Raw genomic sequence first — 18539 nt, 5'->3', positions numbered from 1 at the left:
GTTCCTGGACCACGACCCGGGTGTGGTTTAGCCACGACCGAGAATCACTAATCATGTCACGTGGAACCTACTGAGGTTGACATTGTCATCAACTACAGGGCGTACCTTACACGCAGATGCATGACACGCTTGGTAATGAAGTCTGTGACCAAGACTTCACAGTGGATTTGAGTAAACGTCTTATAATTGCTCGCACACCGCGGAAGATACATCCTCCTCTCGACCAGGCTCATACACACATGTACACGACTGCGACCGACCGAACTTCCGATCCGGACTCTAGAGACTGCCGGTCAAGTAGCTGAACGCATATCTTCACCCTCAGTAAGCCCATACGGACTCACATCCCTCCCTGTAGCCGTTTGGCCGGCCCAGCATCTGTGTCATCAACTACGACATGCAGTCCTTCTTCCAACAGTCGCGCCTGCGAAGGGATCTGGCGCGCCGAGGACAGTCTAACAAAGCACCGGTCGAGGCTGCAGAGCAACCCGTCAAATATGAACCTATGGAGAAGGATGCATCAGACGCTTTCTTCCTCGTCGAGTTCGAGGGCCCGCACGATAGCCTCAACCCGCAGAACTGGCCCACATGGAAGAAGGTTTCCACCAACAGCATGACCGCTGCTGTGGCTTTTATATCTGGCTTCGCTTCATCGATTGAGTCCCCAGTAATACCACAAGCAGCAAGGGAGTTTCACGTTAGTGAAGAGGCAGAGTCTTTAGCAACGGTGCTCTTCTTGGTTGGGTTCGGAGCCGGTGCACCCTTGGCCGGACCACTCTCCGAGACGTTCGGTCGAAATTCCGTCTATATCACCTTCATGATTCTGTTCTGTTGTTGGATTTTGGGGACTGCACTCGCGCCGAACTTTGGTGCTCAGCTAGTCCTCAAGTTCCTGGCTGGGTTTTGCGGCTCCACTGCCTTCACGACTGCAGGAGGAACACTCGGTGATTGCTTCGATCATCAGAAACGCGGGAAGATCTTTCCGTACTTCGGCATGATTGCGCTGCTTGGACCCATGATCGCTCCAGTGGCTGGGGCGTACGTAGGCTGGTCTGGGATGGATTGGAGGTGGGTAGAGTGGATTGCTCTGTGCATTTCTGGGGGTCTACTCATCATCATGATACTGTTCTTGCCAGAAACATATGCGCCTACCATCCTCACATGGAAGGCGAAAGCACTTAGAGCGAAGACTGGAGAGACTCGTTGGAAAAGCCCGCAGGAATCGACAACGCCAGTCAATCTTGGCCGAAAGCTTGCACAAGCATTGTACCGGCCTGTTGAGATGCTGCTGACCGAGCCCATCATCGCTGTCCTGACCACTTACCTGACCTTTGTCTACATCGTGTCATTCAGCTTTTTCACAGGAGCTCCGTACATCTTCACGGCTTCCTACGATTTCAACCAGGGCAGCGCCTATCTGATGTTCGTCGCCACCTCTGTCGGTGTGTGCATCTGCGGTCTAGCCACGCCAATCTTCGGTATCTTGATCGGCCGGGAGTACAAGAAGGCAGCAGCCAACGGAAAAGATCATGCAGAGCCGGAAGCCATGCTTTGGTGGGCAATGGTCGCCGCACCAATCCTTCCAATCTGTCTCTTTTGGCTGGCTTGGTCAGATTACCCGGATTTCTCGTACTGGAGTCCGATAATTGCGTGAGTCGTCTCCGCCTCAATTTCTACTACTATCGCACCAAAATCAGCTGACAATGGACAGGTGCGCTTTCTTCGGATTCACGCTGCTTGCGCTCTTCCTTTCGACATACCTCTACATCATTCAAAGCTTCACAACATATGCGGCCTCGGCTCTCGTCGCCATAACCCTTGTCCGCTACGTCGTAGCAGGGTCCATGGTCTTGGTGTCGATACCGATGTACAAGAACCTAGGAGTACATCATGCCCCGACCGTGCTGGCAGGTATCGCCACGGCTTTCCTGCCTGTCCCGTATGTCTTGTACTCCAAGGGCAAGAGTATTCGTGGTGCAAGTCGACGGATCGGGACTGTTGAGAAGGTGTGAGGTGACATGAGTGAGACATCGCAAGGCGTACGGCAGATGGATGGGCGACTATGGCGTGGGTGTACATCCAGAGCAAGTCGAGCTGCGACTGAGGTCGATACCGATTGACAGCCGCAGCTGCCATGCTAGAGGTGCTGGCGTTGGTACCTAGGATGATGATCCCGCATTAATGGCCTGGACAGGTTGTCAGTGTAGCTCGGTGGCAATACCTTCATTATACAGCACGATCATCCCGTGTTTCAAAACAACGTAGATGTTTTGCAACCCAATCTATAATGCATCAACGCAGCATAATTCCAAGTGAGAAGTCGAGCAAAGTGTACGTACATCTGCTGCATGAGATTAACCACGCGATCCCTTGATCCTTCCAAATGACCCGTAACTCTTCATCCCTCCGACAACGTACGCTTTCACTGCACCCTCCACACCTCCATGATCGCCTCCCCGCTCTCCGCAAGCTTCCACACCTTCACAACCTGCAACCCCTTGACCTGCCCAACCAGACTTCGCCCTTCCGTCTCACTCCTCTCCTTTCCACTCAAGCACGCCAACATCGTGATGTCTATACCTGCCGCCAGCCATCCACATTCCGTATCCGGAAGCACAACTTCATTGATCAGGAGCGTTGAGTACCCAGGCGTCATCGCATCTTTCACGTGCGAGAGGATCCTGACACAATCCGAGTCCGGCCAATCGTGGAGTACGATCTTCATATTATATAACCTTGCACCACGGCAGGAGGGAGACCGGGGCGTGAAGAAGTCGTGCGGCTGCTTCGTGAAAGCATCCTCCCATTCAGCCGGGACTTCGTCAAGTACTTTCTCTAGATCCTGGTTGACAAGTTTACCCACATCTTTCTCACGGCCAGATTGTTTGAGCTTCTTGGCGAAAGCAACGAGGTCGTGTCCACGATTACCGCCGATATCGACCATGTGTAAAGCGGTAGATACGGGAATGCGAGGTAGAAGGAAGCTCTGGTTTGGTTGAATGAATGAATGAACTTCAGCCGTAGCTGATACAATGCCTCTCATATCACCGAGGTCGACCATGGCGCCAATCCAGGAATACGAACATGACTAAGGTAGGAACCAGCACGATACGATTGGACGATGTTGAAGGATGTAGGGCTGTGAGCTTGAAGGCCATGCAGGATGACCCACAGCTTTCACAATCAGAGGAAGTCAACTGCATTAGTGCTCCTTTGTATACTGTTTGCCCTGGACCAATATTGACTGGGAAGATCTGCTTTTCTCGCTTGGGATGATGTGTCTATGGTCTTAAGATGTACGAGAAGCAATACTGCAATGCTTGTGTCGAGGTCAACAACACTCGCCCCGGCACGTGACTTTGAGAGCGGCTCGACCCCGCAGGCCTCCACCAGCCACCGCCGCCACGATGCAGACGTACAAACTACGTAGGTGAACCAACTATTGAGCAAGTGAGAGACTCTTCAACCCCAGCCCTCACCTTGATCCTCACCCACACATCCACTTCCAAACCACCCCATACCACTACACAGCCTCATCATCACCACCATCATCATCATCATCATCATCATGGATCCCCAAACCCAAAAGGCAAGCAAACACTCATACGGTGATCATCACGCGACCACCACTAACTCGCACGTGCCAGACCCTCATCTACGGCGCAGTAGCCATCGCCCTGGGCTTCGCCGCCTACCAAGTCTACACCTCCATGTCCGCCACGAGCAGCTCCAGCCCCACCACCACCTCCTCCAGCAGCTCCAGCAAGCGCAGCCCCCTAGCCGTCGCCGCGCCCAAGAAGCCAGCCTACACTCCCCAAGGTGATCCCCAGAGCTGGTCCGTAGACGACATGAAGAAGTTCCTCAACACCCGCAACATGGGCGGTGAGAAGTTCTTGAAGGATTCGAGCAAGAACGAGCTGCTGGCCATGGTGGAGTCGAAGATCCACGAGCCGGGCAACACCGACTTCAGCGATCCGCAGGAGTGGAGTGTCGAGGATATGAAGACCTACCTGAAGGCGGTACGTGTACTTGTCATATGATCGTGGTGCTGTTGTGAGGGATAGAGCGCTAACATGTACTCCAGAACAACATGGGCACCGGTCACGGCTCGTCAAGGATGGAGTTGCTAGCTATGGTCGAGTCGAAGATGCATGAACCTAAGTTCTGAGGACTTTCGCGAGAGTACACTTGCTTTCGTGGCGCGATGGAGAAGGGAAGCTGGCCTAGGTGGAAGCGTTGACTAAGGTGAAAGGACCACGCTTGGCAGGAGGGCAGTCCGTTATGCTTTCTTGAATGACGGAATATGATATGATATGTATGAGTAGCAAGCTCACGAAATAGGATGTCTGCAACAGCGCCACTTTGGACTCTTTCGAAGCGTCATCAAACTCCTACTTCGCTTGTCCATTGCACGCCAAACAGCTGGTGGGGTCCTGCAGACCGGCATGGCACCCTGCGGTAGTAGCTGGAGACACTGCGAACGAGAGAAGAGACCGTGCAATCAAGCAGACTTTCAACCCACAATACCGCCTTGACATCCACCACGGGATCTTGCCAACTTCCACCGCCAAGGCGCTCGTATGCATCTTCACCACCATCGTCTTACATCCAATGGACATCCAAAGTCGCAATGACGCTGCAAACAAGAGGCGCAACGGACTTCGCGACGGATCAAAGCAAAAAGCATTCCAGTCCGTCCAGAGCAAAAGCATATTGAGTCACTCCCACAGTATCGCTTCCAGGCCTTGCGGGTGATTTTCTGAATATGCTGCCCACACCACCTCATCCGCCGCTGATAGACGCATTCACCCGCCCATCGATCAAGAGAAATGTCGATCGATCAGAAACAAACTCCCCTTTCCACAGCAAGATCTTCTACCCAGCCGCCAACAAGATCGTATTGAACCCATCGCGACCTTCGATCTACAGCCTAAATAATAACCAGAGTTCGAGATAATGTATTGGACGCGATTCATGCCAATCTTCTTTGAAACCCTATCTCGGATAGAGTTGATGTGTAGAAAGCTTCTCCACACCTCCGTCCCGCGCTCATACCACTGTGCTCGTAGCCGGAGCCAGACAAGCTGTGAACAGGATCTTATACATCCCATGCACGGCACATCGGTTTCACAAGACTGCACTACTATCAACGAGGAAGCGAATCGACACAGTGGCACAAACGCAAGAGAACACTTGGGACCCATGGCTGTCCCTCTGTACCTGGATCGACGACATCTCCATCTCTGAGACCACGGGCCAGAGCGCCTATAGGCGGCACAAGCTTCGCACGCCACTCCAGCCAATGCTCTTCCACCACTCCCATGGAACGATTTACATTTGGTACTGCCCATGCACGGTTGAATCTAGCGTGGTGGACAAGGAGCCATTTCTCTGTGCGTCGAAGCGTCTTGACGGGATGTCTAAACTCTGCGCTATGACATACAGCACGGTGGAAAGGAAAGCCGATCTGCGGGATGGCTTGTGGGAGAAGGCAGATGCTTGCATCTAGCATATATGCAGCCAGGTCGAACCACACGGCCCAGGAGCCTGACGTCTCTCCTCTGATCAGCCAACCGTCCTTGCAAGAATAATCTCACGATGCCTGCTACACATCTCGCCATCGCCATTCCGACCTTCATTGGTTCGATGGTCTCACTCCTTGCAAGCACAATCTTCGCTATCATCTACGTCGTTTTCCCACCCAAGAGGCATTTCCGACAGGTCCTTATCTGCAATTTACTGCTTGCTGGTAAGTGAAAGGATACATCCATCTAGTCCACAGACATGGTACTGACGCTAAACCAAGACTGGATCAATTCGTTCAACAATACAGTGTCTGGCATAGTGGTGCTTTCGGACTGGAGAAATCGCAACTCTCTCTTGCCTGGACCGGGCTGCACAGCCAACGCATATATTGGACAGTTCTCAGTACAAGCCATCGACTTCAACATCCTCGTCATCTCGATCGCGGTACTCATTACCGTGCGGAAGAACAATATAGCGGCTGAACAGTCATGGCTTACCTTGGCGGGTGTCTGTGCGGTGCCGTGGATCATGCCTATCATTACGAGTATGTTTACGCCATCCATGACTCGAGATATCCATGATTGACTGACTCCGCGACTAGGTAATATCGGCTTGGGTCTGGGGATCTACGGCCCTGTTACTGGAAATTGGTGCTGGATCACCCGCGAGCACTTTGGCGATCGTTACGCACTCACGCATGCATGGCGACTGGCAATATTCGTCACCACGGCTGGGATTTATACTTGGGTGTACATCCACCTCAAGCGCATCTATGGTCGATTCGCCATGAACGAGCGCAGCACGGCTTTGACCTCGAGTGCGCGCCGGGCGACGATGCACGATGTCCGTGTAGTCGATGAGGTGGAGCTGACATCGAGTCATCGTCACGATATCTCCCAGGATGATGAGCAGCCGCTTCGGCACTACACGGCCAGGATAGATGTCAAGGATGATCATTATGTCTCTCACGAGACCACGCCACAAACAGCCTCCTACAAGCACTTCGCCGTCATCACCGCGGCACAAGAAGTCTCTGAGCTGCCTGAGCGATCACACACTCAAGGCAGCTCATCCTCCCAGCACGAAAGCCAGACCGACGAACAGACAGCATATTCGACCTGTCAGACCGCTCCGATCTTGTCTCCAAACAAGTCCGCCGCCACCACCTCAAGCACGAAACCAGCCTATGTCCGCCCAACAAGCGACCTTCGCCGCATGCTCCTTCTCAACGGATACCCAATCCTTTACATCCTCCTCTGGATCCCCGGAATCATGAATAGGGTCTGGGAAGCCTTCGGCACCTCTCCGCTATGGTTGCAAGGGTTGCAGGCTACCACGCAGTTCATGGGGTTCGCTGATGTGTTGACTTATGCATATAACGAGCAGTTGCATAAGAGGATCAGCACGAGATTGGGGGAGCGGAAGAACTTTGTGCGGTCGGGGGATTGAGGGCTGGATTGCTTACGTATCTCAAAATAGAACAGGGAAGACGGCACCTCTCGATCAGATAATTGCGTCAATGCCTTCCTATACTTGACGCTCGCTTGCCAACGATACCAAGCAAAGGCTACGTTAGTTCAGCTCCTGTTTTCCGGATCGTGACGAAGCTTGGATGCGGCACGACAGTAGGCCACATCCGACACGATTCCATGAAACGGAGAGGTAAGCTTCGTTGAACATCGGAACCATTTACACTACAAGATAGCAATCAACCTATACAGACATTCATCTCATGCTGCTGCCTTGATCTCCCCACCCGCCTTCTTCGCCGCCTCACCCATCTTGAAGACGATCTTATGGCACTTCCTCGCCTCAAAGTCCTCATAAGCCTTAGGCGCATCCTCTAGACTCATTGTCTTACCACAGAGGAAAGCCACTTTCTTTTGCTCCTGCACTAACAACTTTAGTGCATCCTCGAAGATTGAACGTACGGGACAGCGGCCGAATGCCATGGTGACGTTCTTGCCGTAGCAGAGGAGGCCGTTCATGGGGAGTTGTTCGGTGCTAGTGCGGAGATAGTATCAGCGGTCTGATTGGAAGAGGACCTGGGAGGAGTGGTCGAGACATACTGCACCCCAATACTGCTAATTTGGCCCCAAGGCCTGATCATATCGAAGGCCAATTGGAAAGCGTCCGCATGGCCAACGCATTCGACAACCACATCTGCGCCTCTCCCTCCACTAGCATCCTTAATCTTCTGGATGGGGTTGTCGTTGTTATGAATCACTTTAGCGCCAAGCTTCTCTGCCTCATCCAGCCGCTCTTTTATGCTATCGATCACATACACATTATCCACCATCGTCAAGGCACAGGTCGCAGCGCAGACTCCAACAGGACCAGCTCCTATGATGGCTACGGTGAACTCCTTCCTGTCACGATCTGACAGGCCTTTGAGAAAGCGAGCTGCGGCGAAGTATCCGGTCGGGAAGATATCCGCCATAAGGACCAGCATTTCCTCGGGGATCCCACTTGGTGCCTTGACAAAGGTGGTCTCCGCAAGAGGACATCGGACGTACTCAGCTTGTCCGCCATCAACAGTATTGGCCGGGACGCTGTTGCCGAAGAGCTCTCCTTTCGCACATCGCGAGGCTTGGCCACGGACGCAATAGTAGCACTCTCCGCATGCTGTGAAGAAGGGCACGACGACTTTGTCTCCAATATTGAAGCTCTTCACGCTGTCGCCCTTCTCGACGATCTCGCCCACAAACTCATGTCCACAGATGAAGTCGGGAGGACATTTGAGGTGGCCGCGGTAGAAGTGCAGGTCGCTGCCGCAGAGTGCTGTGGAGGTGACTTTGAGAATTGCATCGGTGGGTTTCTGGATGGTGGGGACAGGACGATCTTCCACTGCTACCTTGATGGTGAGGATGCGTTAGTATGATGTGGTACCTTGAGGTAAATGGGAGATGGGTACTTTAAAGTCGGATTTTAGGATCACTGCTCGCATTGTCTTTGGTGCCATGATTGATGCTGTCAGCTGTCTTCTTGCAGCCGTTATGGATGAGTTGTTGACGTTGTCGTTCAAGGAGGTTTTGGATTCCAGCGATGATTAGGACTACGAGCTACACGAGACATTACGATCCTCATAGGCAGTGTTTACTTGACCTCGTCCCGTGAGCATGGATTGTGGTACCGCGGTAGACCGGAGGAGGATGGAGGAGGGGGTGCGGGGCTCGTTCTTGGACATCTGGAAGGAGATGAGATGACGATGCGGGGTCGTCGACGAGCAATCTGAGGCAAGACGAGACGAGCCAACGACTTGTCAGAAAGACAGGTTGGCAATATCGTCGAGTCTGAACATACGCGCAACTGCAACAACAATACAACGAAACACAGTTCAAGCAGCCGCGACTTAGATGCTCGATCCACTTCTCTGACTTGGCCGAACAGTCTTCTCCTTCTCCAACTCAGCGATAGTTGTTGCATACTTCCCAGCCATGTCCACATCACCAGCCTTCCTAGCATCAGCTTCCTTCTCCGCATACTCAGACTGCCGGTGTTTGATCTGCTCCCATCGGTCATCCTCTGCCTCCCAGAGAAAAAGCAACGTGATGAGCTTTCGTTGGGCATGGACGCTAATGTAGGGTACCTCATTCGCGAAGTGCTTGGTGATCTTTCTCGTGTCCAGGAGACCAGTCTCACGGCCAAGACAATGGTTGCGCAGAAGACTTGAGTGGACCTGCTTCGAGGTGTGGGCATTATCTATCGTCGTCAACGATGCCTGCTTGCTTTCCATTCCGAAGCTGTACTTACCACAGATACCTGCACGATAGCATGCTAAAGGTCCTAGTGCTTTTGGGTTCGGCTCTTGCAGCTGATACAGGAACAGTTCGTCTTGCTGCATGGCCGTAAGCTCAACATCGTCCTTGGCATCGTAGGCAAAGTTCGGGAAAGCATTGTTCATAAGGTTGAACATGCTAAAGTGCTTCTTGCCATCTGGTGTCTTGTACATCCTGCTGATCAAACAAGGTCTCTGTACAGATATCGCAGTGTTGTCGGTGATTGTCTTTCGCGATCTAGTCCCTTGTTTTGCGGCGAGCTCGTAGACATATATGCTGTCTTTTATGAAGATCTTGGCTCTTTGCGAGACAAGATTGTAGGCGCTTCCGTCTCAGGTATCAATCCAACCCGATACTTCTTCGTTGAACGATCATTGGCTTGGCGTCGCACACGTTGTGCACAGCCGCGAGACGGGACGGATTACGGCAAGCCGTAGTATGGCGCAGCTCACATGAATACTGAATATATCAAATATATCACGCAGCTTCATGATGATCATTCCCAAACGCTTATTGATGCGACCGAAGGATGAGCCTTTCTGCCTGTGAGATCTCGACGCTGGGCGTCAACAGCCCGGAGCTTTGTCTTATCTTTGGAGCACTACGCACGCCAGAGATCAGCAAGGTCACACGCAATTGTGGTGTTGCTCCTCTGGCGTATCCATTGATACTACACACCTATAGCACGCACCGCAGACACAGCACATCCTACAGCCTACAAGTCCATCTTGATCTCACCACTCCCAAGACTAGCCGCGATAGCATTAATTCAAGCACCCAACCTCTGACCCGCGGCCAAAATCTGAGCTTTGACAATCGGTGCCGCACCATCGTAGTACTCACCACCCAGATCCTGACCCTCCAGGCCATCAACTCCATCCTTCAAAACATACGAATAAACGTACACGTTCGTCTCCTTGGCATACTGCAACGCACAATCTTGCGTACTACTAGCCGTGAAGTCGCAGATACTTATCTTCCCACCGGACTGGAACATCTCATCAGCCCAGTTCTTCGCAGTCTCCTTCTCCTCGTCCACCTTGGGTTCGCGCTTGAGTCCGTTGATTTTGTTAGGTATCTCAGTATCCCAGACTTCGTGCAGATTCAGGTTCTTCCGGCACGAGCCATCGAAGCAGACCTTGATCTGGTTGCCGCCGCGGTCGATGGCTTCGGTGTGCAAAGGCTGATGAACATCGCCGAGGAAGTGCAAGAGGTACTTCAGTGCCTCGTTGCGGGTAGTGGTATCTTGAGAAGTATCTGAAAGGAGAGCAGTCTGGTTGATGATGGCGGAGATGACGCAGCCTTTTCGACCGGGGCAGTCGCGAGAGTAGTCTACGCTGCAGTATTGCGGTGGTGTGTCCTCAGCGTCTGATACGGTCAAGGTAAGCATAGGAACGTTGACAGCGATGTAGGGTAGTGCTCACCGATAAAGTGCCAACCAGCCGTATACTCTCGCCGGCGCCGGACCTTGTCAGGCCAGACAGCACCATCGGAGATGTCAAAGGTGTCAGTCGGCTGTAGGATGGCTTGGACGAGTTGGCTAGCGGCATCCGTAAAGTAGTGCTGTGCAAGATAGCCAACGGTACGATGGCCGAGATCACCCCAGGCTGAGGTCAGCGGAGCTACTGCAAGTGTCGCAAGAGTTGCAGTAATGGTGAGGGACTTCATTGTTGACTTGAGTTGACTGATGGAGTGGAGGAAGTGTGTCCTTTAGTAGTGTGAAAACTGGACGTGAGATGGAGGAAGAGTCGCCTGGTCCTTCGTATATCTACTTCAGCTGAGGCAGCCACGTAGAAACATGGCTGGCGTGATCATTGTCGCGCCATGGGCTGCACAGGAGTGAGCAGCTCCAATAGCTTGAGCAACGTGTAAGTCCGCTCGAGTGACAACCCTTGTTTCTGGTATAACAAGCGAGGTGTCAGCCCACGTCGTGTAACCACACCAGCCGTACCGATGAATTTGCAGAGCGTATTGCAACGATATAACGGCCAGACCAGGCCTTGGGCCACTTTGTGATAAGGCTGGTGACCCAGCACTAGGGTTCAGTGCTACGAAGCTGACCACACCATTGCCAAAATCATGCTGCCAAGTAAGCGTCCTGCACGCCGCATGAACACTTCCTCGCCATATGTCCAGAATACCAAGCACTACAGCGCTTCTCTGCGAGGATCGTATGTCCCTCAGAAGCGTTCCAGGCTTCTCAGTATGCGCGATCAGCTCGACCTAGGGGGATCTCTGGCAGCCCTGGCGAAGTTTTCAGATCGTGATGTATATCCAGATGACGAAAAGAGCAGCGGCAGCCCACAATAAGACGCTGTGCTCGCCAGGACTTTTGGTGAGACAACTCTCATCGAGGTTGCAGAGGTAGCATCATCTTGCAGAAGGCTCCAGCCCGGTAGATTCATGCCTATGAGCCTGATCTCTCGACTTGCACAGGAAAGTAGCGAGCATTATATCGTCCACCGGCTGCACGATCCAGGACTCGTCGGGGCGATTGACTGTCATTGACGCGTTGAAATACCTCACAAATCCCCACACATCCACCCAGCCGGCCCATCCATCATCTCATACTTCCACCAAATCCACCTGCCCTCCAACGGCCGAAACTTCCAATAAGCCTTGCAGATATTCTCTCTCCACTTCCCACTACCACTTTCACCCACGCCATCCTTCCCACCTCCACACCCCTCCTCTCCAACACCATCACCACCCTCCCGCTTCAACCTCTCATCAACAGTCGACCTAGTAAGCAACCACACCGCCGCACTCCTGCCGTCCTCAGAGACAGCAGTACTCAAGTTCGGCACAACCTCCAGCCTCCAGCCGGGGAACGTAATCTTGCGAGCTTGGGCAAAAGCAATATACTCCTCTGGCGAGATGATCGAAGCTTCCGGGATCAGTCCATGGGTGTCGTCCTGGTCGGAAGCACCAATGACCAGCTGCTTTGCAAGATGGGAGCGCAAGAGTGTGATATTCGAGTGCTTGAAAGGGTCGGTAAGAGCTTCCGAGAGGCGTCTGGTAAGGTGTTCGAGATGTTTGGCTATTGCTTCCGGGTCCTGGGTGATGAAGTCGTCCTGGTGGATGAAGCCGTGAGGCGTCTTGATGGCCATCGAAAGCCTACAGTCCAAGAAAGTTTCTGCAGTCGGCTGGTGGGTATATGAAGTACTAGCTAGTAGTGATCAGTGAAGTGGCTCCAGTCAGCTAAGTGTTCGTCCAGTTATATTATGTCGAGACTGTGTAGCGCATGGGTGCTGCGAGTCTATTGCAAGAAAAACATAAGGAAGTCAAATTGGCATAGGAAAGAAGAAGAGTATAAAAGTGCATGATGGACAGAGATGTGATGATACTGAGGCGGAATCAGATAAGCGATACCAAGCCCTAAGCAGCCCTAGAACGGCTGTCTGGAAGCAGCTAGACTAGTGCAGGATAGGTAGGGCAATGCGAGCCGGCAACATCGGTCAAGAAACCACGAATCTTCGGCTACCGCGTTGCATGCTTTGCGAGTCGATGATGTAGCAAGGCAGAGAGTACCAGGTCATGGTCTTTCTTTCCAATGGTGAACTTCTCGGCTGGCAGCAACAAGCACCAGCAAGTTGGCACACCCGATCCGCGATCCCTCATGCTTCACTCGGCCGGCTGAAGATGTCCTATCGTGCAGAGGATGCAGCAGACCAGAAGGGAGATGCCAAGTGGTTGTCAGAAGGACAAGTTGATAAAGCCAGCCAGCCAGCCAGGCCCGAACCAGACGCTATGCTCGACCTGCACTCTTCACCCAGCCAGCGGAGTGTATCATGTAGGTTTTCCATGGAAAAGCGAGAGGCTGGCGAGTTGATCAGGAGGCGAAGTGGGACACTTGACCAGTGAGCCGCAGAAAAGGAACGGAGCTTCGGACCCGCATGCTTCACTCCGACAGCCAAGTACAATATGCCAAAGCTGCCTAGAGCAAGAGGCAGTCGCCAGGAAGTCGCCAGGAAGTCAAACCGGTACAGCAGCTGAGCTAGTCGTCCAGATCATGACTGCTCTTCGCGTTAAGCAGTCGTGTCGATCGAGACGCCCAAAAGCTGCATGTACTCCATCGCTTGCCTGAACGTTGCAGAAGTCCCAACTTCGGGCCTGGGGTAAGTAGAAACGTTGGCGGGGGGGGAAGTACCGTCCAAGCCACCAGCGCAATACTCGAGCAGCGCACGCTGAGCAATATCCACAATCCTGGCGCATAGAAGTGTGTATCCAGCTCCACCACGAAGCCACTCCACCAGGCCACAGTTCGACGGCCCAAATCCATCATCCACGACTCCACCACACCACACCAAGCTCAAAACATATAACCGGCGACTCCATCCAGATGCTCATACCTCCACCACTCCCACCCTTCCGCCTCCTCCCACCCCCTCCCTTTCCTCCATCGCCAAAACATCTTATAAACCCCCTCAGTCTTCACTCCCCCACGCTCCACTACACTCGAATTCGCCATCAATGTCAACCACACCACCGCGCTCTTACACCCCTCTTCAACCTCCGCCTTCGGAGGATGAATAACCACATCCCACCCCGGAAACTTCAAACTATAAGCCTGTAAATACCCGATATACTCCTCTATAGGCATCGCATCGGAATTCGGGATGAACTCGTCGGCGCCGGCGTCGGGACAGTGGGTTTGTATGTTTCGGGCGGAGAGGGAGCGGATGAGGTCGAGGCTGGAGGGGAGGGTGTTGGCGTGGAAGGCTTGGGCGAGGCGGAGGGTGAGGTGTTCGAGGTGAGTGGCTGTGAGGTCGAGGTTGGGTTTGGTGGAGGGTGGAGAGGGTTGTTGTGGTCGTAGTGGTTGGGGTGGGTTGCGGGAGGGCATGGTGGGTGGGGAGATCGACGGCTTGTGAGGTGGTACTGTGGTCACCGGCGGTATGATGTCAATGTCCGAAGTGTCTTCCGCTCTCGCTCAGCCAAAGTTGGCGTGGATGCGGAGAAGAGTACGGCAGATGAGTCGCTCCGCCTTGGGGCTGAAAAGTGAAAGTGCCGGTGTGAGGCTGCGGCAAAACTTCGGCCGAGCAGGTTGTATTGGCAAGGAGCCGTCTGTCCAGGCAATACTCCAGAGAGCGCGTGCCATGGTCATGCCTACACTCACTCCACCGCACTGCCCTCACCCTCCTCCACCACCTTCTTCTCCCCAAACATCCTGAACTGGACAAAAATTAGGGCATCCTCACCCATCGTCCCAATCGAGCCAATAAGCCTAGTCCACACTGTTAGCCCGGACCTTCTGTATCCCATAGTTGAACAAGAACAACTCACCACGGCAGATTAGTAATAATGTACTCCCTCTCCACGCTGTGAAACAAGATGCCCATCCCATAGGTGGCATTACCTAAGAGGGACAAGATGACGAATAGCAGACTCAGCCCATCACAGCTCCTCTCCCGCTGGTTCTTGACGATCTGAGGTATACGAGCACCGAGATAGCATACCGCGCTAATATAGCCGAGGATCTCTGCTCCGAGTGGTGTAGGTTCGCTATCACCATCCTCGCGTCCTATGGGAGTCGGCTGCCATGCGCCCGTCTGCCACGCAATGGCCCATCCTGCTGTTCCTACAACCAGGATCATAATCACGGAAAGAGCGTTCTTCGCATAAGCCCTTGTTTGGGAAGGCGAGGCAGAAGAGGCAGGAGCTTCCATGATAGCGGCCAAATCGCCTGCGCCGGAGCTCGTAGTCCGCGTGCGCTGAAGTGTCTGTTTATGCGAGGAAGTCGCACTGCTTCGTCTCCTACTCCCCGGCAAGCCCAGATTGTCCTCTCGTATATCGTTCAAACTATGCTGTTCCTTCGGCGCAACCTTCGAAGCCGTCACGTGCCCATTCCCATCCCCATTCTCGTTCAGTAACGCCGTCTGCTCGTTCGCCGCCCGTAAGTCCTCCTTCGCGCCTTCCTTCCGTCTATTCAGCGCGTTGTAATAGAGACACTGCCCAATTAGGATCGCGTCCGCAAAGCAGAAGTAGATAGCCAGAGCCGTGACGGTGGGAACAAGTCTGGCCCAGATGGCCCCCGCGAGGTTTGTAATGTCCCCGATGAACCAAATGAAGAGGAAGGTGAGACTGATACCGTCCGCGCTGCCAGCCGTGTAGTTCTCCACGAGTTGTGGCACTAAGAGGAAGATCCATGATGCCAGGCTTATCGATCCCGTGACCCCAGAGAGAGCTTCGTTCCATGTGAGGGCAGTCATGGCACTAAACTGGTGGAGGTGAAGGTATTGAGAGGAAGAGGCTGTGGTGGTGCCTCAAGAAGCCGGGCTTGCGGTGTCACAACAGAAATTCTTGGTGAAGTTTGCATGTGTTGGGATTCGTCCTCGAAAAATCAATTGTTAGCAAGAATGCCATTGACGACGAAAGCGGAAAGAGCACGCGCGAGCTCGATTCGGCTTGGCTTCACATGCGATCAGATGCCGAGTGAAAACACCGCAATACATATTACATAATAGACATGAGTTCTTCATTACACATCAAGTCATGTGATGCGACGAGAGTCCCCAGAAGACACGACCTCATGCGCTACCATAGAGGCCATTGAAAGTTGTTCTATTCGTGCCTTGTCGGGCATGAATCCCCAACTCTACGCCTTGACATCCTCGCTTCCATCCCGTGGCGAGACATTCGAGCGTGAGCCCAAAGACCAATAGTCCCAAGCGCAAACCTACCTCCATCTCTCATATAAAGGCATAACCATCCTCATCTATCTTGCTAATTCCACCTCACGGCAACGTCTCAACATCGGTGTACTGCACCTTCCCGGAATTATAAACCGAACCCAACACCCACCTCCCATCCTCACTAACCGCCAAGTCCCTCGGAAAGAATCCCGTAGGCACTCTACCCAGTACAGCCGTCGTATTACCACCGCTACCACTAAGTCCAGCTTCCACCTCCACGACGGTCAGACCAGCCAGAGCTCCAGCGTAGCCAAAGCGATTCGAATCTGCCGTCACGATCCTTGTGCCGTTTTTGACGAAGATGAGGTCGACGGGTGCATTGCCTACTTGTATCACTGCTAGTAGAGCATCTGCGGTTGTGTCGTTGGAGTGGAGTGCAGAAGCGTTGTATGCCAAGAGAGCATTGCTTTCGCGAGCAGTGAGCCATACCGTCTTCCCATGGGGTGAAGGGCGAAAACGATTTGGTGCGAAGCCCGCTGGGATATCGATATGCCTTGCCTTGGCTGGGTGGTGTTCCAGCTGATGTAGATCGACTACGCTGAAGAAGCCTGGAAGGAGAGCTGAGCAAGGAACTGAGGTATTCAGACGAGCGCCAGCGGAGGTATAGCGTTCGCTTGTGACGTAGAGGTGTTTGCCATCTGGTGCTATCGTGGCGCCTGCGACGTTGTAGCCGAGATTCAGTTGGCCGATGAGGTAGCCGCCTGTACCGTTATGCTTCCTCGGATCCGCGTCCAGTCTAAAGACATCCAAGTTCCCGGGAGTAGACATAGCATTATCCAGCGCAGACCCATTCCCATGTTCCTGGCTCACCATCGCATACTTCTCATCCAGCGAGACAGCAACAGCAATCGCGTTCGTACCGGGTGACATATCTCCAGTCGTACCTTTCAACGTCCCAAGAACAGCATCAGCCGCCCCAGTAAGAGCCCTCCTAGCATCGACCACAATCCCTCCAGGTCCCGCAGCGATAAGCACCCGCTTCCTATCCGGACTAACACTCAACTGCGCAATCCCCGCACTAGCCGCTGCAGCCACCCCAGGAGGTTGAAAAGACACAGGTAGCGGAATCTGATGGAGCAGCTTAGGTGGGAAGGAAGTCGTATCAAGAACGCCGAGTGTGCCGTTACCATACTGCACGGAGCCATTGACGCTGAGGCCCGTGAGCGTGACGAAGGCGCGATTTGGATGGGAGGGGCCGGCGAAGGAGAGACCCCAGGGTGTACCCGGGACTGAGGTGAAGGCTGTGCGGACGGAAGTGAGGTTTGTTTGGGGTGGTGCGAGTCCTTGGCAGGTTGGTGGGGAGAGGGCTGTTGTCTGGCTGATGATGGTGGTGGCGAGGAGATAGAAGATGGTGACGGCCAGGAGTCTTGAAGATTGTTGCATGGTCCAGAATGGCTAGTGGCAAGCTTTTGCTTGGAAGTCGATGGTTTGGCCGTTGTATGATAGGGTCAGGTATGAATAGCAGACAGCTGCGGCATGAATGTAGAGGAAGGACTATGAAGGGATGATCTCAGTCTTACCTTCCGAGCTTCTTCAAATTTCTGACTGTTCCAACAAGCTGCTCATCACCACGTGCGATTCACATGGTCGGAGACGGGTTGGAGCAGCCTCACAGGGTCGGGCATGACGTTGCAGTGTCGATCTCCTGATCGGGCTCCGAATTGAGATCCAAGAACATGCGAACGAAAGGCATGGAGACACTACGCCAGCTTGTCCGTGTATTTACCCCAGGGGATATTCGTCCAGACGAGGAAGGCACGAATTTTGAAGATCAATCTCTCGGCATCCCGTCCGTTCGGAACTGGAGATGACGTCGGCAGTGCTTGCTGCGAACTATGCGGGATGCGACAGTAGTATCCGGCGCACTGCTTAAGACGCACGTGACGAGCGATGGGCACAAATCTGGACTCGGCTGAGCCGACCTCAGCCGCATGAACCTGCCCCACTCTCCACTCCACAGCAATGCTCACCACCTCCACGCACGTGCTCGGCGGTTATCGTAACCAATTCAACAGCGCGATGCCTAGATCGTTATCAGCTCTTGATACAAGCTACATGAGGGAGAGATAACAGATCGATCACAGGATCCACGCTCTCCATCCAGATGCACAAAGCGACCACGAGCCAAGGCCAAGCCATCAAGATCGACCGTCTGCATCACTAGCCCTCCACGTGCACGCTAAGGTACTGTAGCGATAGGACCCCTCACCTCGTCGCTGCCATGGTTTTCTTTTCTTCCCGTCTGGTGTTACAGTACTTCAGCTGAGACATCTATCTGAGTGTCGCGTGCCCCGTCTCTTATTTTTCTGAACCTGAACGTGCCTGCCGATTGCGGCTTTCCGTACACGAAACGCGATCGATCCTGACTTCACCTTTCAACGACTTCACCACCTCGAACCTTACCTTCTCGAACTCCACGTCCATCACCTCCTCGTCTTACCTCCTCCACTGCGGCTGCCATGGACGATACCAAGTACAAGAATGAGGTGGTCGCACCACGCTACAGCGACGATGACCTCTCGATCGGCAAGGGCGATATCTT

General features: G+C 53.4%; 9 protein-coding genes across 9 annotated transcripts; 3 read left to right on the top strand and 6 right to left on the bottom strand.

Moving 5' to 3' along the window:
• Nucleotides 1-397: 397 nt before the first annotated feature.
• LTS14_010285 (uncharacterized protein) lies at nt 398-2012 on the top strand (the record flags this gene model as incomplete). Its single annotated transcript, XM_064842961.1, has 2 exons — nt 398-1650; nt 1712-2012. The coding sequence occupies 2 exons, from the start codon at nt 398-400 to the stop codon at nt 2010-2012; spliced, it is 1554 nt and encodes a 517-aa protein (XP_064689524.1).
• Nucleotides 2013-3407: 1395 nt separating this feature from the next.
• On the top strand, nt 3408-4168 carry LTS14_010284 (uncharacterized protein; the record flags this gene model as incomplete). The annotated part of the gene is made up of 3 exons (XM_064842960.1): nt 3408-3426; nt 3532-4019; nt 4085-4168. The coding sequence occupies 3 exons, from the start codon at nt 3408-3410 to the stop codon at nt 4166-4168; spliced, it is 591 nt and encodes a 196-aa protein (XP_064689523.1).
• A 1430-nt stretch (nt 4169-5598) lies between these two features.
• LTS14_010283 (uncharacterized protein) lies at nt 5599-6975 on the top strand (the record flags this gene model as incomplete). The annotated part of the gene is made up of 3 exons (XM_064842959.1): nt 5599-5749; nt 5807-6070; nt 6128-6975. 3 exons carry the CDS (start codon nt 5599-5601, stop codon nt 6973-6975), a joined length of 1263 nt encoding a protein of 420 aa, XP_064689522.1.
• Nucleotides 6976-7256: 281 nt separating this feature from the next.
• On the bottom strand, nt 7257-9478 carry LTS14_010282 (uncharacterized protein; the record flags this gene model as incomplete). Its single annotated transcript, XM_064842958.1, has 4 exons — nt 7257-7530; nt 7596-8376; nt 8905-9228; nt 9280-9478. 4 exons carry the CDS (start codon nt 9476-9478, stop codon nt 7257-7259), a joined length of 1578 nt encoding a protein of 525 aa, XP_064689521.1.
• Nucleotides 9479-10074: 596 nt separating this feature from the next.
• Nucleotides 10075-10973, bottom strand: LTS14_010281 (uncharacterized protein; the record flags this gene model as incomplete). Its single annotated transcript, XM_064842957.1, has 2 exons — nt 10075-10673; nt 10730-10973. 2 exons carry the CDS (start codon nt 10971-10973, stop codon nt 10075-10077), a joined length of 843 nt encoding a protein of 280 aa, XP_064689520.1.
• An 854-nt stretch (nt 10974-11827) lies between these two features.
• Nucleotides 11828-12415, bottom strand: LTS14_010280 (uncharacterized protein; the record flags this gene model as incomplete). Its single annotated transcript, XM_064842956.1, has 1 exon — nt 11828-12415. One exon carries the CDS (start codon nt 12413-12415, stop codon nt 11828-11830), a length of 588 nt encoding a protein of 195 aa, XP_064689519.1.
• A 1202-nt stretch (nt 12416-13617) lies between these two features.
• On the bottom strand, nt 13618-14148 carry LTS14_010279 (uncharacterized protein; the record flags this gene model as incomplete). The annotated part of the gene is made up of 1 exon (XM_064842955.1): nt 13618-14148. One exon carries the CDS (start codon nt 14146-14148, stop codon nt 13618-13620), a length of 531 nt encoding a protein of 176 aa, XP_064689518.1.
• Nucleotides 14149-14417: 269 nt separating this feature from the next.
• LTS14_010278 (uncharacterized protein) lies at nt 14418-15514 on the bottom strand (the record flags this gene model as incomplete). Its single annotated transcript, XM_064842954.1, has 2 exons — nt 14418-14529; nt 14589-15514. 2 exons carry the CDS (start codon nt 15512-15514, stop codon nt 14418-14420), a joined length of 1038 nt encoding a protein of 345 aa, XP_064689517.1.
• Nucleotides 15515-16039: 525 nt separating this feature from the next.
• On the bottom strand, nt 16040-17380 carry LTS14_010277 (uncharacterized protein; the record flags this gene model as incomplete). The annotated part of the gene is made up of 1 exon (XM_064842953.1): nt 16040-17380. One exon carries the CDS (start codon nt 17378-17380, stop codon nt 16040-16042), a length of 1341 nt encoding a protein of 446 aa, XP_064689516.1.
• Between the last annotated feature and the right edge of the window lie 1159 nt (nt 17381-18539).

Source organism: Recurvomyces mirabilis (genome assembly GCF_035927965.1).
Source record: "Recurvomyces mirabilis strain CCFEE 5264 chromosome Unknown scaffold_39, whole genome shotgun sequence".
In the NCBI taxonomy this organism is placed as follows: Eukaryota; Fungi; Ascomycota; class Dothideomycetes; order Mycosphaerellales; family Teratosphaeriaceae; genus Recurvomyces; species Recurvomyces mirabilis.
The sequence above is the reverse complement of the archived record's forward strand: the minus strand, read 5'-3'. Positions and strand labels throughout refer to the sequence as shown.